General features: G+C 41.8%; 1 protein-coding gene across 1 annotated transcript in view; it reads left to right on the top strand.

Moving 5' to 3' along the window:
• Nucleotides 1-23,841, top strand: part of LOC149225021 (zinc finger FYVE domain protein) — a 366,932-nt gene that overhangs the window by 134,445 nt on the left and 208,646 nt on the right. Inside the window, exons 12-16 of the mRNA XM_089388331.1 lie at nucleotides 17,163-17,623; nucleotides 17,751-18,110; nucleotides 18,240-18,467; nucleotides 18,808-18,898; nucleotides 19,305-19,382. Of these exons, the coding sequence (XP_089244457.1) occupies nucleotides 17,163-17,623; nucleotides 17,751-18,110; nucleotides 18,240-18,467; nucleotides 18,808-18,898; nucleotides 19,305-19,382 (1,218 nt within the window). The remainder of the gene's footprint in view (nucleotides 1-17,162; nucleotides 17,624-17,750; nucleotides 18,111-18,239; nucleotides 18,468-18,807; nucleotides 18,899-19,304; nucleotides 19,383-23,841) is intronic.

Below are 23,841 nucleotides of genomic sequence, written 5' to 3'. Positions count from 1 at the left end.
TCAGTGTCATAGTGGGTACAACGCCTACAACTGGTCCCAGACTAGTCTTCTACTGACTTGAAGTTAGTCTTAGAGTGTGTACCACTGGTCACAAACCTGTCCTCTACTGACACAAAGTCAGTGTCATAGTGGGTACAACTCCTACAACTGGTCCCAGACCAGTCCTCTACTGACTCGAAGTCAGTCTCAGAGTATGTACCACTAGTCCCAGACCAGTCCTCTATTGACCTGAAGTCAGTGTCATAGTGGGTACAACTCCTACCAGTGGTCCCAGACCAGTATCATTAATCCTAGATCAATGAAGGTCATCCTAGCATAGGGAGTACGGTAGATAGAACGATGCGTCCATCGGTACTACTGTGGTCCCTATCCTCATTTCCCTACTCATTGATTAGATGAGAGGTACTTCCCATGAGTCCCAGACTACATGGGTAGGATGCCTTGATAGGAGAACTAATCATCCTGTCCACAGGAGAGCGAATCATCCTGTCCCACAAGAGAGCGAATCATCTTGTCCACAGGAGAGCGAATCTTCCTGTCACATGAGAGGAATCATCCTGTCCCACAAGAGAGCGAATCATCTTGTTCCACAATAGCCATGGAGAACACATCATCCAGGTTTCGCAGGAGAACTAATCATCCTGCTACACAATCATCATGGAGAACACATCATGCAGACCTCACAAGAGAACTAATCATCCTGCTACTCAATTGTCATGGAGAACACATCATCCAGACTACCGAAGCAGATCCTAAGGAGAAACAACACCCAGAAGTGCTCTTACGGTCCACCACAGTGCCTGCCCAATCAACATTCGAATAATCATGCAGTTTCATATTTCCGGTAGTGCATCTCAATCCATAAAAGATTGTGCCCCGAAGATATCTCAGAAGATTCTTGGCACCAATCCAGTGAGGCTCAACCAAATATGAGCTCACCATTCTAACTGCAAAACATATGTCCGAACGGAAGTTCAGCAAAACATATGTCCGAACGGAAGTTCAGCAAAACATCAACGCGAATGAGTTTATGAAACTTAGAGGCATTTCCCAAATCTTGTCTGACATCACTACCATATAACTTCTGAAAGTTAAGATCCTCGAGGTAGTCACAGGCTTGCAGTTTATTATTTCACATCCAGAATCCAACTCCCTCTTACTTCTGCAAATGAGAGGGTATGCACCTGTCAGAAATAGGTCGTCTCCATAAGGTGCCGGTATGAGAGGTCTATTATCCACAACCTTCAGGTAATGGTTTGGATCGGTTTCACTCCTAGTGAATCTCAGCTTCATCAAACAGCTATCAATCCTCTCATACTATGCCCGAGGTGTTTTTCTTCAAGCCATAGAGGTCTTTCTTACACCTGTATACATGAGATTCCCGTTCATGAATCTCAGACTCCATGGGTTATTCCAGAATCCAAACCTGTGGACCTGCTACATGAGGGGAATGGTCCCCTTGTGAGATTTTCCTTCGGTACATCTCAGACATGTACTTTCATTCTCCTTTTTGAATTCAGGCTTCACTGTCACCATCTGACTCACAGACCTTTGGTGCTATGTGTCAATGAACATGGTCCCAAGTGGACTTCCTGTAACTTGATGCAACCCTGAACTTCGAAAACATCTTGAAAACACATACCTTTCCATCGACGAGTGCCACCTTGAAACCTTCGACTTCCATTGTTGAAATGGACACCAGGTTCTTCTTGCGATCAGGTACATAAAAGAGATTCTGTACATGAATCGAGTTACCCTCATTCAATTGAGGGGTAACATTCCCTACACCATTTCTGGGATAGGTGGCATCGGTTCCTAGTATAATCCCACGATTATTTCCATCTCTGCCAAATTAGAGAGCGCACCCTTCTTTCCGATGAAATAAGCTAGATTCCCAAAGAATCTGAAGGAGAGGGCCAATACAAGATGATGCTTCTTTATCTTATTAGAAACAACATTTGATTCTTCATACCTGGGGTTCCTTGCTTTCTTCGAAGAGTCGACCATTTCCTTGATGACCTGCATTATCAGTGATTCCTTTGATCTCTTGAAGATGTCAAGAGATGTGTCTTTTCCATTTGGACACTCCTTTCGCATAATGGCTGAACTTATTACAACCAAGGCATCCGCCTTTCCTTCCACCCTTAGATCCAAACTTCCCAATGAAGTGATCTTTAAGTAGGCCATCAGAAATTTCCACTGCGCCATTCTGATAATATTCTCTGCTTCCACTTCACCCTCGGTGAATTTGAAGAGGGATGAGGACCCATTGATCCTTTTGTCCTTTCCCAACTGTCTTTGGTGATTGCTCTTTCACTCTTGCTTGGGCATTGTCTTCACCTCAGCTCTGATACCATGTTAATTTTAGGTATGTTCTATGCTAGAGAAATTTATTTTAATTTTCTTAGTTAGCACAATATCTTTTCCAGATTAGCAATCACATTAGTATTAAAGTAAACTGCAGACAGAACATAAACATTAATCACAGAAGACAAGCCAAGACAAGAAGACACAAGATGTGGCGCCAGCCAGGGACAAACCCCAGTGTGGGGAACCCCTTGATCAATTCTTCTTTTATGTTCTTCAAAGTTCAGCAGAGAGAGAGAGAGAGATAGTACATTTACAACAGAAGTCAAAACTTTGACTTATCTAGATCTGAGCATAGATCATCTCCTATAACGATGATACATGATATCAGTTGAAGACATTCTGCTTCAACTGATTCTCCAAGGTGACAGATTCACCTATCATAGTGCTGCCTTTCGTCCATATGCTGCACATAACCATGTGACACCATGCAGTACTGTCGTAGTGTTGATCCTTAATGATTGAGCTGCTCTCATCTACTCTTGTCATCATGCAGCTCATTATGATGCATCTTCCATCATCATGCTGCCCATTACGTTGCATGTTCTCGTTATATTGAGATTATCTAACATGAGATTAGGACCATACCTCTGCTTCCATTGAGATAGTAACCGAGTTTATTATTACACGGAGAGCTGAAGTGGTTATGTATAACATCAAGACACATAAACATATGCTGAGACTATTAGATAACAGGTCCAAATATCCTTCGCTGTAATACCGAGATCATCTTTATGGCATGATTATCTTACTGTTCCATCTCCATCCGAGGTTCTGTAGCTACAGGAGTATGATGTCAAGACTGCTCTTATTCATGCGAGATTAGCCTAACACTGGAATGCCGAGATTGTCTATATGCTCCAATTATTCGAGGTCTTGATTGTGACTGCACCTAATACCCAATGGAGGTGCAGTCAAGCCCTAGATTTGGATCTGCTCCTTCATTCCGGATACCCTCATATCTTGATTACAGCTTCAAGCTTTGACTGTGGCTCTTAACTACGGTTATGACTGTGTGAATATCGTATCAAGGTATCACATGAACAGAACTGTGCTTCTATGCCTGCGGCTTCACTTCATGACTGCGGCCAACTATGCTTCTATGCCTGCGGCTTCACTTCATGACTGCGGCCAACTATGCTTCTATGCCTGCGGTTCTTACGTGCTTCACTACGTTACCACTGCGGCTACCATGTATGCATGCAGCTCTATCTCATGCTTGCTATTTCTACTACAACTACCCTTTATGACTGCAACTACCCTTTATGACTTGCGTATTAGGGCCTGCGTATAAGGCTTCTTAGACAACGTATTAGGGCATCACTTGACAACAAGTTAGGGCATCACGTGACTGTGTATTGTAGCTCCTTTGACTGCGGCTAGGGCACATCTAAACTGCAGCTAGGGCATCATACTTTGGGCCAGCGTATCTTCATTGTGTCTCTCCTTCACCAAAACCCAAGGACGTGGAGAGGAGGAGACCACACATGAAGAGGATGTGTCTTGCAAATGATTTCAAGTCCTCTATATTTTATTATTTATACTAAAACGTAGTGGTTGAATAGACATGACAGTTGGGCTTCTGAGCCTACACAAGTTGCTGGCTGACTTGACAATTTGTCTTATAATATAAATAAATTCATAACTCCAAGAATACTTATCGGAATTGGATGATCTTTAGATCAATCCTACACCTCTCGATGAGAGGAATCCAATAAAAATATCAACTGCCATAAATAAGATGACCCACATGCAGTTTGGCCCTAGTTGCCAATTTTAACAATGTTTGAGGAAGAAGGATCTCACCATGATGAAGAAGGACCTAGTGAACCTATTCAACCCGTGGTCACTCAAGAAACAAGGAAAAGACCTAATTGGTTGAAATCTACACTATTTGATGCAGAAGGTCATGGGGCAACTCAAGGATCATTTAGAGAAAGTAAAAGACCCAAGAGATACTCTGGGTATGTTGCATACATGACAAATTAATAGAAGCAGAACCATCCACTTTTGAAGAGGCTATAGAATATCGAGAATGGAAAGATGCCATGAATGAAGAATATCAATCTATAATGAGGAATGGACTCTGGGAGATCGTACCTAGGCTTGAAGACAAATCTGTAGTTACTTCCAAATGTATCTATAAGATCAAGCATGCAACTAATGGAAGTATAGATAAGTATAAAGAAAGATTTGTGGCAAGAGGGTTCTCTCAACTTGAAGTCATCGACTATGAAGAAACGTTTGCTTTAACAACAAGATACACCACAATTCGATCATTAGTCTCTCTGGTAGCATCGATGGAATGGAACATCCACCATATGGATGTCAAGACTGTGTTTCTGAATGGCACAATAGATGAAGAAGTCTACATAGAACAACCCCTGGGATTTGAAATCAAAGATAGGAAGGCTTATGTTTGCAAATTAAAGAAAGCATTATATGGCCTCAAGCAAGCACCAAGGGCATGGTATACGAGAATGGATGCATATCTACAAAGACTAGGCTTCACAAAAAGTTCTGTTGACTCAAACCTCTATATTAAGGTTGTAAACACTAAATTTGTAATCATTCTTTTGTATGTAGATGATGTTCTCTTGACAGGCGTAGAAGGTCGAATTAAAGAATGTAAGAAACAATTGGCAGCAAAATTTGACATGAAGGATCTAGGGTTGATGCATTACTATTTGGGAATAGAATTCTAGCAAGAACCTAATGAAGTCTATTTTGGTCAAGGAAAGTACGTGATAGAGATTCTGAAGAAGTTCAACATGATGCACTGTAAAGAGATGACCACTCCGATGATCACAAACTTGAAAACACTAAGGAGTTCCGAATCAAGCCCTATGGATCCTTCCAGATATAGACAATTGATTGGCTCATTAATGTACTTGGTGAATACTTGCAATATCGTCTTGCAACTTGGTCCTACAAGGTTGCAATTTCAGTTTTGTAGCTTATGCAAAACCCCTAATGTAGCTGCTTCTTGTAGATAGTTTCGTCCTCCTCTGTAGCTACAAAAACCCTAGATTTTCACACTTGTGTGAGTGATATAGCCCAAACCAAGTTTTCTTTGACTTCTTTTACCTTCTAGACCTTGGCTTCACCTTCCTTGTCTCTTCTAGCCTTAGATCGAACCTTTTCAAGAGAGATCAAACTTGTGAGTTAGTGAGTCGCAAACGAGGTCAAATTGCTCGATTATATTGCCTTTCCAAGGGGTCGAATTCCCTCCTTTAGGCCGACTTGAAGCTTCCAGGGCAGACTTGTTCTTTGGAGGTTTCCGGGACTTTCAAATAAATTCTTTTACATGATACATTTTGCTCGGAAGGGTCTTATAAACATGATGTTGAATCTTTAGACTCGAGACAATAATCCGATGACCTAACAAACCTTAGAAGCACGAAGAACATGCTTTTACCTAGAAGACCATCAATAAAGAGCATGAAACCCATGCTTTAAAATAATAACTTTTTATTTTCTTCTTTTGTTTGTTACATAAGATACATATTGAAATGAGTACAACAATAATTATGAAGACGAAAACTAATTACATTTCTAATAGTTTTATCGTACTTGCTTGAGGTTTCTTGGGTTTGTGGATTTGTGGAGCGAGCCTTTATCTTAGGGGAATGTTGAAATTGTGGTTTTTAATACATGTAGTAGGTCAATGGGTTGTTCCTTTGTGAATTTCTGAATGTGTATGATGATGTTCATGTTGAAATTTCTAAGTCCGACACATTAGAAATCCCTACTTCATTTTTTGGTTTAATTTCTCCTACTTGTTTATTCCATTAACAAGTTAGTTATAAATATAAATTCTGAAATAAACACAAATGCAACCTTAAATCATATACAGATAAACATCTAAAATAATTGAGACAAACACAAAAGGGACACTGTTAGTTTTGGACAATCGTCCCCGGAAAAACCCAATGCAGGAAAATCGGTGCAACATAAATGAGGGTTTTATTATTATGCAATCTCTGAATACATCTAGGGTGCCAAATATGGCTCACCCAACAGAGAATGTCCTCGGCAGTAGTACCTCTCCTTGAAGACAGATATTCCGGCTGATCAATCACCAGATGAACAATCCCACGACAACAATGCCAACTCCTTAGCTAGACAACGAAAGCTGCTCCAAGCTTCTCTGCTTACCCTTCCTGGCTTACCAGCGCTTAGTCTGCCCCACGAAAATTCTTCTGGCACTGCCTCTTGGCCCTGCGTCAGCTCTGCTAGCCTCTGTGCAACTACTGAAGCCTCTACATCAGCCCTCAGACCCTTTGCGTCACCCATGTTGGCCTCTTCAACCTTTGCGTAGCTCCCAACTGTCTCTGCATCAGCCTCTCCAGGCTCTGCCCTGTCTTTCTGGCACTATCTCTGCAATGTATTTTTGGCCTTGCGCTGAACTGCCCCTCGCTGCAACAGATCACCGGTTCGATTCTCTCAGCAAACCCTGCTCTAGAAAATTGAGCTGACTGATCAATATGGTGTATCTCCAATTGACCCTCAAGCCACTGAAAAAATTTCAACCCCCACTTTGGTTATCAGTTTTCCTTATCACTCCATGCATTTAGTTTTAAATCCAAGCTTGATAAAAATTCTAAAATCTGGACATGACAATATTTTCTGAAACACAAATTTAGAGATTTCACAACTTGCTAAAATTGCGGAAATAAAACACAACAAAATTATGACAGCCACACAGAAAATAACACAGTGATTTTTGGTCAATGTGGCCCTGGAAAAACACCCTACAACTGTTGGGGAAATCTCGTTTGAGAGCTCTTCTTTATTTCTGAAAATGCTTTTACAAAGAAACTGAAATACACAATAAAAATTCCAGCAACCACAAATTACAACTTATCTCGGTTTTCGTGCTTGAACTCCGCCTCGAAAATCATGCCAATTAGCAAACAACCAAAACAGAGATTTTTCCAACAAGAAAACAACATTAAATGTTGTACGTCCTGCCTCGGAAAATGTGCCCAGAGGTTGCTGTATGGACTGTACAAACTGTACAGATTTCAGTAGTACGACTGCCTCGAAAATTGCACCCAAATTTGCTTCGAAGTTCGTGTCCTTGCTGTTGTCCCTCTTCCTCTATTTTTGTGCCTTTCTCCTGCTGTACGGTTTTGCCTTGGGATGCGTGCCAATAAATGCTGCTGCCCAGATTTGTTGAAACATCTTCTTGCTGCTCTCCTTCACTTCCTCACTGCTCATAAATTTTCTCCTTGCTCTCTCTTCTCTTTCTCTCAAATGCTCATGAAAGAAAAAAAATTGATGTTTTTTCTTCTCTTCTCCTTTTATTCTCTAAATGACCTTTTGGGTTACTCTAAGATCTAATGGCTGAGATTCATTTAGATCTAGGGATGAGAATAAATGTGCATCTGATTCTCACTTTCTATTTTTTTAACTCACCCACTTAAATAAAGACCCACTTAGCCTTTTATTTCCGTAGTCATTTTTTCACTTTCTAATTCTTCATTGATATTAATAAAGTCACCTTTAAATTAGAATGTAACTTTACCACTTATAAAGTCACTTTTAAATTAGAATGTAACTTTACCAGTTATAAAGTCACTTTTAAATTAAATTGACTTTACCACTTATAAAGCCACTTTAGGAGAAAAGTACAAATAAATTTGGACACTTTTCCCCAGGCCAAAGATCGAAGCCTTAGGGAACCACTTGTCCTCTGGTACCCAAATTTTAACATTGCCTCTTACCGAGGAAAGTGTTCCTCACCACTCCCATCTTGTCTCTGAAGTAGACATGGTTGCCCCGTGGTAAGGCTTTGGTAAAAATGTCTGCTACCTACTCATTTGTGCAAATGTACTCAATCTTGACAGCTCCCTTTTGGACATAGTCTCTAGTGAAGTGATACTTGATCTCAATATGCTTTGACTTGTCATGAAAAACTGGATTCTCCCTGAGTTTTATGCAACTTTGATTATCACAGTAAATTATTGAAGGTCTCAATGCCTGACCAAATAGACCAAACAACATCTTTCGAAGCCATATGGCCTCACAAGTAGCCAAACTAGCAACCATATACTCTGCCTCAACTGAGCTCAATGCAACTGACTGTTGTTTCCGGCTGATCCACGACACAATTGTCGAACCCAATCCCCGGAAGTACTCTTCCTATCTGAAGCACAACTTGCCCAATCTGAATCTGTATACTCTGCGAGTCTCACTCCATCACCCTGTCTATAATCCAGACCAAAATCTACAATCCCCTGCAAGTAACGAAGAATGTGTTTTGCAGCCACCCAGCGCACTCTCCTGGGCTCACACATGAACTGACTCATAATGTTAACTGCAAAACATATATTTGGTCTAGTGTTGACCAAATATATCAAATCACCAATCAATTGTCTGTATAGAGTAGGATCAACCAACTCGGAATTAGAAGCGTGAAGCTTTTTCCAGTTAGTGATCGTAGGTGTAGACATGGGTTTGCAGTCCTCCATGTGAAATCTGCTAAGGATATCCACAATGTACTTCCCTTGTCCCAAGAAGAAATGCCCCTCCTCCTGCCACACCTCCAATCCCAGAAAATAATGCATCAAGCCGATATCCTTCATCTCAAACTCTGAAGCAAGATCTCTCTTGCGACCCTCAATGAGTCTCTCTGCACCAATGATGATCAAATCATCAACATACAACACTAGAATGAGAGGCTCCGCACCCACCACAATCAAGTAAAGATCAGATCAGCCTCACACTTTGTGAAACCCAACTGCTGCAAGTATGTATCAATCCTTGAGTACTAAGCTCTAGGAGCTTGCTTCAGGCCATAGAGTGCCTTTTTCAATCTGCATACATGGGACTCCTTCCCATGCACCTCAAATTTCTGCGGCTGCTCAATATAAAACTCCTCCTGAATGAAGCCATTGAGAAATGCGGTCTTCACATCCATCTAGTGGATCTTCCAACCCATCTTTGCTGCAATCAATATAATGGAGCGAATAGATGTATATCGAGCTACGGGGACGAAAGTCTCCTCATAGTCAACTCCCTCTACCTGTGAGAACCCTCTCGCCACAAATCGAGCAACTTCTTAATGCTGTCATTTGCAGCATGCTTTATCTTGTAGAGCCATCTGGAAGTAAAAACTGATTTACCTTCAGGCCTTGGCACTGCCTCCCAATCATCGTTCTTCATAATAGAAGAATACTCCTGCATCATGGCTTCTCTCCAGACCTGCTGGCTGGGTGCCTCCTCATAACTAGAAGGCTCGGAGTCAACAATGCTTGTTACCAATGCCATGTAACTACATAATCGCTTAGGTGGTTTACTCTCTCTAACCTGTTTCGTTGGCCCAGCAACTGATGTGGCCTCGTGCAAGGTATCTTGAAGCCACTTGAGCTTCCTCTTCCCTAAGCATACTTCTCCCATCGGAGTGAAAGAATCCTCATCATCATCAGAAGCCTGAACTCCTAAAGGCTTGCCAACTGACCTCATGCCTGAATCTGCGCCTATAGATGCTGAAGTACCGTGCGAATTGTCCATTAGTGGACGACCTTGTGAACTGCTCTGCAGACTGCCCTGCATGCTGCCCGAAGAACCATCCACCTAACTCTGAGAGTCACTGCTCACTGATGGACCTGACACTGTAATTGATGTCATGGAAAATTTTAGGGGCTAATATTCGCAGGTGGGCTAATTTTTCATGAATTTTCCAAAAACAAAGATTCACCAATTTCCATTTTTTCTAAAAATGATTCGCTGAAATTTTACAATACAAAATTATTTTACCTTAAAAATCGCAACCATTATATAGATAATATATATAAAATCATTGTAAATTTGAATAATTTTACAAATATATCAATAAATATTTTATAGTTTGCATATTAGGGACTAGTGAGCTTCGCCAATGATTTTAAACTTTAAGATAACTTTCCATAAAATTTTCCTAAGATTCGATGTACCTCCTGATCCCTAACTACTAGATCCCTGTGACTGACTCAGCTGCTCCTGAGGGTCTGGTGACTCTGGATACTCTAACTCCTGTGACCTCCTGAAAGCTCTCTCCTCCTCGAACTTGGTATCAAAGCTCATAGTCTTGGCTCCGCCTGTGGGACAGTTATTAGTTTAGGACACCAGAAGGTCAACAAAACGTGACTTACTAGAGGCAGAGATACAGGAGCAGAGAAAGGCAATTGCAAATTATCCTTGATCCCGTGATAGTTGAACCGAAGGTTGAGAGGCCAAACATGGGGGATAATGAGGGAGACAAGACAAGTAAAGAGCAGTTTTCCCAACACCTTCTGAATGTCGTTCATGATTTCTCTATAAGGGTATTAAGGAACTGAGGCAACAAACTTGCAACAACAACAATGACAAAGGAATTCAAGGGGAATTCCAATTGGGTGAAGGCTCCGGCACTTCACAGCACCGCTCAGCCTATGGCCCCAATATACCACTTTTTCCTAGTACACCACCCAGATCCACTATCCCACGTCTTTAGCATCTGGTGCTGGAGGGCTGCAAGGGCAAGAGGAGATGCCCATGGGGGACTATTTTGTGGAGTATCAGTCCTACAAGCTTGACTTTAGAGAGGCTATTACCTTCAGGGACTTTTGCTAGTTGAAGGATAACAGTATGAGCAAGGGACAAGGTGGAGGAGGCTAGGCACATGGTACCAACTTGCAGCGTACCATGGGGAGAGTGTTCCTCCCGATTTTTGATGGCTCTTCGAAGAGCTCAGCGAGAGCATGTGTTGAGAAGCTAGATGCCTACTTCCTACTCAATTAGATGACAGAGGGGGAAGCCCATGATTGGTGGTTCCATCGGCTAACCATGATGGGGCATGCGGGAGTTACAACCTATGAGGATTTCACTAGGAGGGTGCTCGAGCATTTCGAGAGGAGAGACCCGAAGGAGCACTTTGGAGAGTTGACAAGGCTCAAGCAGACAAGGAGTGCTAAGGCCTACATCTCCGAGGTTCTGAGATTGTCATTGATGGTTCCCAATCTATCAGAGGCCAGGAGGGTTTTCATGTTCGTAGAGGGGCTAACAGAGCCACTGAGGGGATTGGTGAAGTCCAACAGGCCCACCACCTTGTAGGATGCATTTGGGAGATCGTGGGACTTGGAGGATGCTCTACCTAGGGCCAAAGCACATGTATGGCACAAACAAGGGTTTCAGCTGAGGGGGAGAGACACTAGGGGTCCACCATCGAGAGCTAACCAGGGGCGTCAACAGTTGGATGAGGAGACACGGAGAGACCTCTCCAAAGGAGGAAGCGATGCTTAACTTGTTAGGAACCATGGGCACTAGGCCATAGATGCACAACGGGCAAGGCCCATTACATTGAGGTCTTCTTTGACAGTGACTAGGAGGACGATGTAGAGTTGGAGGCATGTGGAGATGACAACGTGGCACACATGGATAGGGGACCACCACCACCACCACCACCACCACCACCCAGGGGAGCCCTTTTCGCACCAACAGGAGGGGTCCTTGGGTCCTTACGCGGGGTACCCAAGTTTATGACATTGAGGATCAGGGGCACAATGCAAGGATAACATGTCTCAGTTTTGGTCGACAATTGGGCCACCCACAACTTTATCGATGCACAGATGGTTCAGAGAAGAGGGATCATGACTGAGGAGTTTGAGGGGTTATCAGTTCTTTTGTCCGGGGACAAGACCATGCATTGTACACAATATGTTCCCGCTCTGACAGTGACTGTGGGGATGCTATTCAGCGACGGATCATTTCTTCATGGTGGATGTACCTGACACCAATGTGGTGATGGGCGTCTAGTGGCTCTATTCTCTTGGTCGAGTCATTACTAATTGGAGGAAGTTGGACATGGAGTTTATAGGTTGGATGGCGACTTGCCTGGTCTTAGGGGCATGCATTCTTACTGTCGACAGAAAATCTCAAAATATAGGATGGAGGATGACCTTATTCACAATGACATTTAGTAGGCGGTGGAGTTGAGGATTTATGAGGCTGGGGTTTAGCCCAAGCCACCACACCTTGACATACAAACCATTCTGGACAGGTACCTAGTATTGTTTGGGGACATACCACCAGCGTAGCCCCCTGACCGAGGGTTTGAGCGCACGATTGAGCTGGAGCCGGGGGTACAGGCCATTATTACCACACCCTACAAACTCCCCAAGGCTTACAGGGATGAGATTGCGCGAGCCATTCATGCCCTGCTGGCACTTGGGCATATTAGGCATAGCTCTAGGCCCTTTGCTTCATTAGTTGTCCTGGTGAAGAAGAAGGATGGGACACTATGTATGTGCATAGACTACTAGGCACTCAACAAGAAGACCCTGAAGAACCACTGCCCCATTCCACGCATAGATGAGCTGAGAGGAGCCAAGTTCTTCTCCAAGATAGACTTGCGTTCGGGGTACCACCAGATTAGAGTGAGGGAGCAGGATGTCCCCAAGATGGCCTTTAGGTGCCACTGTGGGCATTTCGAGTTCCTGGTTAACCAACACACCTGCCACCTTTCAGTCTTGTATGAACCGTGTGTTTTGTGGGCAGTTGCGAAGATTTGTATTGGTGTTTTTGACGACATTCTGATTTATAGCTGGACCTCGGAGTAGCACTTGCAACACTTGGAGGTTGTGTTGCACATTTTAGAGGAGCAATAGTTCTACGCCAAACTTTCTGAGTGTGAGTTCAGATGACTAAGATGCTCTATCTAGGACATATTATTGGGGAGGATGGTGTGAGAGTGCACAAGGAGAAGATTAGGGCCATCCGGGATTGGTTAGTGCCCTGGAATGTGACAGAGTTGAGGGGTTTTGTGTGTATATGCACTTACTATAGGAAGTTCGTGAAGGGCTTCTCACAGTTGGCAGCTCCCCTCACGGATTTGACCAAGAATGGGGCATTCGAGTGGATCGATGGAGCACATGAGGCTTTTGAGCGCTTCAAATAGGTGATGAGTAGCTGCCCGATGTTGTCACTCCCAGATTTCACACAACCCTTTGTGCTTGAGTGTGATGCATCAGGGGAGGAGCGGCCCAACTCCCACTTGAGGGAGAAGATTATGCAGGCTGCCTACGATTGACTGTTAGTCGGGCATTGGGGTTCACCAAAACTTACAGGGCTATCAGGGAGTGTTTTGCATGGAGGGGCCTTAAGGATGATGTTCTGAAGCATGTCCGAGTGTGGGATATGTGCCAAAGGAACAAGGGTGAGTAGACAAACAATACAAATGGTCGACGCTCAAGCAGAAGGGGCCCGAGAAGCTCAAGCCCCTCTTTTATGGGTCATACAAGGTCACTGAGAGGGTTGGGGAGGTAGTGTATGCGCTGGAGGCTACCCCCAAGGAGCCGAGTTCACAATATTTTGCATGTGTCTTGCTTGAAAAAGGTGATGGGGCAGCAAGTGACAACAAGTACAAAGTTACCGCCCATGGATGATGAGGGACATTTGGTTTTGGAGCCTGAGGCCATTTTGGACACCCGGAATGGGGTCATCCGGGAGTTTTTTATTAGTTGGAGGAATCTGCTTGATGAGGATGCCACTTGGGAGGGAGAGCAGATATTCCAACATCCATCCTTGCAGTTGCTTGAGGACAAGCTAAGTCACCTGACACGGGGATTCGGCATTCGTAGGATTCGGGATTCGTGGTGTCGGATTCGGACACGTTGACCCCCCGGAACAGGACACGTAGGATTCGTTATATATTATTTTATTATATATATATATATATATATATATATATATATAAAAATTAGATATTTCTTACACAAATTTTAATTAATGATACAAATTTATTGATTTCAAACATAGATCTTCATCTATAGCATGCATAGTACATACAAAATTCAAATACATGTCAGTGGTACTGGTCACATAAATCATGATTCATAATTCATAATTGGAAGACAACTTACAACTACAAGATAGTAAGATAAACACACTAACAACACATTTCTGTTTAAAGCAAAGTGATAAATATCTCGAGGCATTGAAATCTAATATTAGTGGAGAGTACAACACTAATGAGATTGACTCATTTTGCAGAGAGCATGGTATCAAGTGGAAATTCACAATGTATGCCAGAGCAGAATATGATTGTGGAGGCATTAGGTTGATTTTGTTTATGTTTCTAATCAATGACCTGGGATAAAAGGATTTAAATTACCCCAAATTTTGCAATGTGGGGCAAGCCTCAATGGCATGTTATTTCACATAAAAGTTGTAAACCATACACACACTGCAACTTTGTGCATAGTTGCGCCCAGAAAAGATATGGAAACAAGAAAACCAAGTCCAATCAAAGAGAATGTGAAACATTCTATTGAAAATCTGGATGATACATGTAGAAAAGGAAAAGTAGAAACCACCATTAATGACTTACAAATAAAATGGCTATCTTGTGATCCTATAGTTGAAAGATTCCTCAATCAAAACTTCTCGTTCAAATAACTTACTTGATTGACATCATCATGAACAAAACCTTAATAAGTACATCCTGAATATTTACTCAAATCTGACTTCCACTATACATTTAGGATTTCCAGTATACATCTAACCGTGTTACACTATATCTTGCTAGAAATAAAGGGAATGCAACCAGCAAATATCTTCCAAAAGATGGTCCAGACAAACACAGGTCACTTTTCTGCCAAAAGAATCCTGTATACGCTGTCAAAAATCAGGACACGCTGGTGAATTTCATGACACGCTTGGGATTCGACATGTCCTGATAGGATTCGACGTGTCATGTTTTTTGGACACGTTTTTCGGGCGAATCGTGTCTGACACGCCGGATTCGGACACGTGGCCCATATATAATGAATTCGGTTACTTAGAGGACAAGCAAAGTTTTGGCGGGGAGGACTGTGATATTTCCCACTTAGCAATATTGCTAAGGGGAAAGATCAATTTTTGGCAACTTTGTCATATTTGGACTCTAACTTAGGAAAAGTGGGTTGTGGGACCCCACTTGACATTTTTGGAGCTAAGCCAAGGGCCCAACATAGGAAAGAAGGGAAAATCGAATGGTTGGTGGTTGGTGGGGACCACACCAAGGAGGGAATACACACCCCTCTTGGGAATATGCACCATTGGAGGGAAAAGATGGAGGAAATAGATGGGTGGGCCCCACATGGGAAAATTGCGGACACAATGATGAAATAGGGGGAGGCACTCAGTGTTGGGCATCTTTGAGCATTTGAGCATTCACTTTGACTAGCACACTTGAGCTGGAAGCCAAGTCTGCATGTGCTGTTGAGCACAAGAGATTTTCAGGCGAGAATCTCACCCTTGCTTCGGTGGACCTCGAGTGCCAACCCTAGGAGGGAGTATCCATCATCTTCAGATTGATCCAGGAGCCTTGTAACGTGTTCGTGGAGTTGGTTCAGCAGAGACTGTATAGGGATTATGCAGTTCTATTTCGTGCCACACGTGGGACACAAGGAAGAAGAGGAATTTGGGGCTGAGCTTTGTGGAGGAGTTCCGGGAGGAAAATTGCTGAATATCTCAGCCATTTTGAGGGCCTTTAGCAGTGTCATTTACAGGTGGGTTGAAATGCCTAGCAGTTGGAGGAGCTAGGGGAAATTGGGCCGAAATTCCGAAGTCAACATTTGGCCAAACCTTTCATGGGCTTTTGTGGGTTATTGGAGGAGAGGCCAGGGTTAATTTCCCACAATTTTCTGAGCACCGGAGGAGGTCCTAGCAGCCATTGTTTGCAGCCAACAGTGCAATTTTCAGAGGGACAACACAGAGCTTTGTTGGGGACAGCTACACTTGTGTCCGAGCAACTGATTTCATCACCTGGGTATTGTTAGCTTGCCTTGGGCAAGCCCAGGTGCATGCATTTTGATATATCTTGTACCCAACATTTATATTAATAAAATGGCTCAACTCAGTGCAGATTATGGTATTTTCTGTGTGTTTAATGTGGTGTGAAACTTGTGTGTGTGTTTTAGCTATGTTTTCTTTGTTTATCATTGTAAATTTCCTTTAGGAATATTACAGTTTTACCGGAGTGTTGGGAGGAGAGACATCTAGGATGAGGATGTAGTTATGAGATTGTTTGCCCTTTCCCTAGAGAATACTGCTAAAGATTGGTAACTAGATCTACCCTCAGGAGAAATGAAAGATTGGGACCAATTGCATGAGGCTATTAATGAAAGATGGGAAACCATTAAAGATGGTATGCAATTACTAGGCAAGTTCCAGCAAGCCAAGAAAATGAAGAATGATAGTGTCAAGGATGTCACTCAACGGTTTGATAAATTACTCTAGGAAGTTGCTTTAGTGTCTAAGCATACTGATCGAACTATCCTTGCACTCTATATTGATGCTTTTCTTGGACATGTTTCTTATGCCTTAAAGAAACTGCAATTTGACCATGTCTATGATTGTCTTGCTATCTTATCCTAGAGCCAAAGTTGAGGTCAAAGCTATGCTATCCACACAAGTTGACCCCACCTTGCAAGCCTTGCCCAAAAGTTTGATTAAGTCACTAATGAGCTGATGTAAGGACAACTTGCTATGATGAATAGATTGACTATCTTAGACAAAGAAAGAGTTTCTTGTCCCAATAATCCTCCCAAGCCCCAATATAACAGTGATAGGGGCCCCTAGAAGGAAACAAAACCCTGAGTGGTGGCAAGAGTGCCCCTCAACAAACTGTGTCTAACACTCTTACTCTACTAGTATGATAAATCAAGAAGTTTTGATTGGCAAAATGTCATTGGTTTATTGCTGTTCTTGTTGCTGATGATATTTATTTGATTGGCAAAATATCATTTTCTGAGTGTTCTAACACACCGTGAAAGAACTGAATCTTGCAGGTATTGACTCGCTTGGTATTTGAGAGGGGAAGCGCTGATGCTGCTGGTAAAGTAGCAGATGTCATGGGAGCAGATTTAGTACATGAGGTGATTTCAGCTTGTGTGCCTGCTATTTATGCCCCACAATCTAATAATGGGTGGGCTTGCATTCCACATGCTTCTTTTTCCCATCACAATTTGGAAAATGAATTTCCAAGTTCAAATACAACTTCTAGATTCTATGCCTATGCTTCTTGTAGTTCGAAGGATACTAGATCTCAACTGTATCCTTTGCAGTTAAATGTAATTAAGCATCTAGCTACAATTTCTCCTGTAAGAGCTGTGTTGGCATGCGTTTTTGGAAGCAGCATATTTTCATCTAGATATGAACACTCAGACTTAAGTGGTAGGAGTGATGTCTCATCACATGCCTCAGATGATGATCGTATATTCTATGAGTTTGCACTGGACCAATCGTACAGGTAAGTATTATGTTATGTTTATCTTTTTGGATGGTATTTTTTTTATGATTTCAATTATCCATAATTGATAATAGATATGTTGTTGGACTTTGATATGTGCTTTGATTTTTTCAAAAATACATAACAGGTTTCCAACATTAAATCGTTGGATACAAATGCAAGCAAATCTGCATCACCTATCTGATTCACCTACAACATTGAAGCGCTTGACTGAAGCAGATCAGCAAAAGAAGGATGAGAAACGAATTACAGTGAAACGGCCTCGCGAGACTGAGCATGATGCTGAGTCAGATGAAGATGATGACGTGCATGGAATCCTTGGAGTGCCAGTTGCAAAGTCCGTTTTTGATGTGGATTCCAAGAGTTCTCACACCTCTTCAACTATTGCAGAGGATGTTCAAGAGACTAGAAATTTCAACCCCGACAAAACACACTCCTTATTGTTTGACTGGGAGAATGAGGGGCCATATGAGGAGGCTGTAGAAAGGTACATTCCATGTTTTGGCTTCTCTTGCCATTCTTGCTCTTTTCTAGCTATTCTTTTTTTTTTTTAAAGTTTGCATTCCATGGTAGTTTTTTGCTTGCTGCAATGCTAATGTCTACTATTTCATTGCAGGCTTATAGTGGAAGGCAAATTACTTGATGCCTTGGCACTTTCAGATCGCTGTTTACGTGATGGAGCTTCAGACCGTTTGTTACAATTGCTAATTGAGCGAGGAGAGGAGGGCCATTTAAATTCTGGTCAACTGCATGGTTTTGGAGCACATCGCAACCTTTGGAGTGATAGCTGGCAATATTGTATTCGGCTCAGAGACAAAAGGCTTGCTGCCACCCTGGCTATAAAGTATGCTATCTAGTCTAATAAATTTCTTTTGGTTTCATTTTCTTTTGTTATAAATAAAGAAGGCACATTTGGAATGCGAATTCTGACATCTGTTGAATTTTCCTTAGATTTATGTCTGATGTGGATCTGAAAGTAGAAATGATTGTTTCACTGTGTTACTGCACATAGAAGGGAGTGCATAGTAAGACTTTTGGATGTACTAGATTAGGTGTTAACTAGTTTAGCAGAAATAAAACATTTGATTCTAAGATCATTACATGAAAGATCCAAAAGTTCAGTTTTTAAGTCGTGGTCTTGAGAGTTTTTACCTACTGAAATTTTTATATTTTCATGAATGTAGGTATTTGCACCGTTGGGAATTAGATGCGGCTATGGACATTCTCACAATGTGCAGTTGTCATTTAGTTCAAGGTGACCCACTCAGGTCTGAGGTATATATCTTGTCTTCCATGTTCTGTGATTCCATTTTTGGGAATATCATATAACATTACGTTTTTCATTATCCAGAGTCTAGTAACTACAGAAAGCGGGTAAGGTTCTAGGTTGAGGTCTAGGGTCATCCTTTTTTCTGTGTTGTTCTACTAGTTTGATTTATTTTTAGTAGATGTTCTAGGCACTCCTGATTTCACTATTTGTAACCATTGTATTCTTGAAAGTTGACTCCCAGAGACCTTTCTTTGTTTACAGGTGACCGTAATATAATTTCATTATATTTCATTTTTGCTTTGTTATTTTTTCTGATTAATAGATTTGGGTTCATATGTGCCATAAGAAGTATGTTTTACAGATATTGCACTTACTCTGATATTAAATACACATTGGAAATACTTTGCCCAGGTATTGCGTATGAAGCAAGCACTGCAGAAATATAATCATATTCTGTGTGCAGATGGCCAATTTGGCAGCTGGCAAGAGGTTTGTAGATTTATCTTTATTGATGTTTTCCAATTGTGACTTTTCATGTGAAAGTGTTAGTTTGCAAGGAAAAAGATTATGAATGCTGTATGTTTAGATATCTGTATTTGAATAATCATTACCAGATATGGCTGTAGATGGGCTTGGAGTGCGTAGTTTTCTGTGCTGTGTGGTTATGGCCATATTTTCCATACCATAAAGATATACTATGGTTAATGTATTGTTGATTGTGTTGTTGCTTTATATATATTGGATAATACATGATGAGAATTTGGAAAATAATACTTGAATTATCATTTAAAAAAAGAAGAGGGTAGGACTCACAAATCATGGTTCCAACCAAACCAATGTTGCACGAAGCGGGAGCGAAGCGGAAGCGGAAGCGGGAGCGCGGAAGCGTCATTTTCCAAAAATCTAGGAAGCGAAGCGTCCGCGGAAGCGTCTGCTATATATATATATTTTTTTATATTTTTTTGCATTTATACTCAAAACAAACATCCCAAATACCAAATTAATTGTAGAAGACATGAAAACATGCATATTTTTGCATAAATCAAGATAGATATGGCATCCATGATTCCATTGTAGTTACTAGTATGTACAACAATCATCTATATTCTAGCTATTACAAACATACATCAAATTTTTAAGCATATTATAAAACATAAAACATTTAAGCATATTATAAAACATAAAACATAGAGCATATTATGATTTATCTAGCAAGTGAGCAACTGTCAACATTTGTCATGTCCAAAATTCAAATAATAATGTTTACAAAATATGTCACTTGGTCACCGCCAAGCCAAAAAGGTTCAAAATTCAAATTCACAAGTCTACAAGTCTAATGAGTAATCTATGACAAAAAGTAGTAGATTGTGAATATATCTACTAATCTCTCCTCCTTCCACCACGAATAGAACGTGATGGCGGGCATCCACGTGGTGGCAATGAAGAAGATGGTCCCTGTGTAAGTCGTGGCACTGAAATTGATGAAGAAGAACCCCCTGCTGTTGGTGTTGAACCATGGAACCTAGGAACCAAGGGACCAGATGGGGGTGGAGGTGGTGGCATATCAACACGGTCATCATCATCCTAGAATCGCTCAAAAAATTCATGCAAAAAAAAAAAACACTAGTTAACAAAAAAATTAAAAACATGAATTAGAGAAATGCTTTATAAGGGAAAATTGGAAAATTCATACCACAATGGACATACCTGGATAAGAGCATCCTCTAATTGCTCTAGTCGCAACACTCCATCCTCCAAATTGGGCTCCTCTGGATTCTTGTCCCAAATCAACAAGTCTTTATTAGACTTTGCATCTTCACAGTAATGGGACAACAATCGCAAGTTGTAATGAACATAAACCAAGCTCTCTGCCCAGTCTAAATTCAACCTGTTCCTTTTAACACTGTGGATGAAAGAATAAGAGCTCCAACACCTCTCTGCAGAAGAAGTGTTTACCACCTGTGATAGCACCCGCAATGCCAAACTCTGTAGAAGTGGAGTACCCCCTCCATGCATGTTCCACCACTCAAGAGCAGAAAAAGTCTCTCGATCTTGAATTGCATGCATGCTCCCAAATGGACCAGTGTTGAGCGTATAGTTGCTCACCTGTCTCCGTACCAATGCAACCTCCTCCTCATCAGGGATTAATTTACTCAATGCAGCCATATATTTTTCGTGAACCTCTCTATCTTGGTGTGGTTTTTTCCTGCTTCTCCCCCGGGTGCTGGTGTTGAAAGCCATGATGGATGATAGTATTTAGGTGTCAAAACATATGCTAATGTATGCAATGGAATATTTAGCATTTCCCATCGGTTTTGCACCTCTACACGAATATAATTGTACAAGGTGGTATCTCTAGGCTCAACAATGTCTTTAATCTGCCCCAACATGCTATCCATTTGCTCATACACCTCCCCAATTACTGGTCGATCTGAATCTGCAAACTTGATCATGTAATAAATTGGTTTGGTGAATTGCAAAACATATTTAACCTGTGACCAAAAGTAACTGTCAAGAACAGTGTCCTTGACTGCATTAGCACCATCTGAGTCAGTGTTAATTTCATCCCATGAATCAGCACACACCAGATTAGTTAAAGCTTGTCTCACCCTCACTAGCCGCCTAAAGGTGAGGTAATAACTAGCAAATCTTGTCTTTGCAATTTTAAGCAATTGCAACTTGGAGTAAGTGCCATAGAAGTAGTTTACCCTTGTATGCCCTGTGATGAATTTAATGAGCTGCTTCCCTTTCCTGTAAACCTCAGCAATCCACCCACAATCTTTGTGTTTCACAATATCATGCATCAAAAGGTTCAATGTGTGAACCAGGCACCCAGACCAAAAGATGTGTGGATGAGTACGCTCAATAATTTTTCCTGCTGCCTTACAATTTGCTGCATTATCTGTGATCACTTGAACCACATTATTCGGACCAACATCTTTGATTGATTTCAATAGGATATCTGCAATGTTTTGTGCAGTTGCACTGATGGAGGAGGAGTCATGACATGCAATAAATACTGCACCACTAGAAGAAACACCAAGAACATTTATCAAATGTTGGTTTCTAATATTTGTCCACCCATCTAATACAATGGATACCCCAGAATCCACCCACTCATGTGTAAAATGTGTCAAAGCTCTTTGAACCTTAGCTTTTTCTCTTTCTAATAACACTGTTCTAGCTTTCTCATAGTTGGGGGCCTTGTATCCTTTTGGGGCTTCATTGATGGCCTTTACCATGTCATGCCAATAGGGAGAGCGAAGCACATTGAATGGTACACCGCAAGCACAAAGAAAACAGACTATCTTTCCATCCACATCATCCCTCCCAGCAACATTAAGGAAATCCCCTATTGTTCTTCTACCTCCAGAGGTTGCAGAAGTACCATGAGGAGATGGGCAACTACCAAATTTAGAGGTTGCACTTGATTCAGAATGAGTTTTTTGTTTCTTGTTTTTTTGTTGTGCAGCCATCTCTATTTGGATGTATTTTCTTCTTTCTTCAATTGAAATGTTTGGGCAAATTTGTACCCCCACAGAACCCTTTTTTTCATCACTGTCCAGCACCCCACAAAGATGCCTCCTCAGACGGGTATATGAACCCGTATATGGTTTTCCTCCATGACAACCATGAGGGCACACAAATTTGTAAGATCCACCACCCTTTCCCCCATCAAGTTTGGTCACATAGTTCCACAAGGGTGTTGATGTACCTTTCCCATCTTGTGCTTCAGTGTCCCCTTCAAGTTCATCCCCTTCCTCTTCAAACCCTTCCTCCTCATCATACATTGGGTCACTACTATTAGGACCAAGTTCATCCCCTTCCTCTTCCCCTCTATTCCTCACCCTTGCCATCATTAAAACCAAGAGTGGAATGATACATAGAAGCCAAAAGAACACCATCTTGGAATATGGATATAGGTGGTGGACAACCTGTAAATAAAGGAGCAAGTAGAAACAATGGGAAAGAGTAGGAGAGGGAGGAGAAAAATACAATTTTTTTTTCAAAAAAACAAGGGAGTTTGGGGTTTGAACTTACCTCTTTAGCTCTTGTAGATGAAGTCCTCCAAGCTCTTGCTCCAAGCTCCTCCTCCTTCTCCTAGCTCCTCCTTCTTCACTCCTCCAAGCTCTCCTCTCTTCTCCTCTCCTTTCCTCTCTTCTCTTCTCCTCTCCTCTCTTCTCTTCTCCAACTCTCATAAACTCAAAGTGAGAAAATGAGGAATGAATGGGAGCTTTATGCTTTTCATTCCTCACCTAAACTCACCCTAAACTCACCCTAACCCACCCCCTCATGCTAAGTTAAGTTAACTTTTAAAAGAAATTAAAAAAAATTTAAGTTTCATTGGCTGCCCGCGCGGAAAATTCTGGAAGCGCTCCGAAGCGCTCGGGAAGCGTGCGCTTCCGGGCCCGAAGCGTGGCGCTTCCGGGCCCGAAGCGTGGCGCTTCCGGATGCCCGAAGCGCCCTCCAAAGCGCGGATTCGGGGCAACGCAACCCAATTTCCAGGAATCGTTTTAAAAAACCGGAATCGCGCTTCGCCTGGAGGTTCCGGAACGCTTCTGTACGGGACGCGATTCCGGCTTAGGATCCGGGGGGGGGGGGGCGATTCCTGCAACTATGAACCAAACTGATTTTGGCCCTTGAAATAGGCAGTTATTTTGATACATAAGGGTTCCTTTACAAACCTAACAAGCGTCTTTCAGGGTATACAACTTTATGGATGTATATTATGATCTTCACATATTCTCATTCCATGTAATATATATGGAAAAGGACATGTATTGCATTCTCAATGTCCTAATTTATCTTCATAGCTTAAAATTGATAGAACTTTATAGTGTAAAATCTTTAATTTTGTCTATTGATAGTTTTGAATTTCTAAAGTTTTGGAAAATTTACATGTTTTTCATATTTGTGAGATGTATACTCCCTTTATTGACATTCCTGG

The sequence above is a fragment of the Pinus tabuliformis genome, chromosome Q (assembly GCF_031772625.1).
Source record: "Pinus tabuliformis cultivar Carrire ecotype Pingquan chromosome Q, CPIR1, whole genome shotgun sequence".
In the NCBI taxonomy this organism is placed as follows: domain Eukaryota; kingdom Viridiplantae; phylum Streptophyta; class Pinopsida; order Pinales; family Pinaceae; genus Pinus; species Pinus tabuliformis.
Note: the sequence above shows the minus strand (reverse complement) of the source record. Positions and strands in the feature narration are given on the sequence as shown.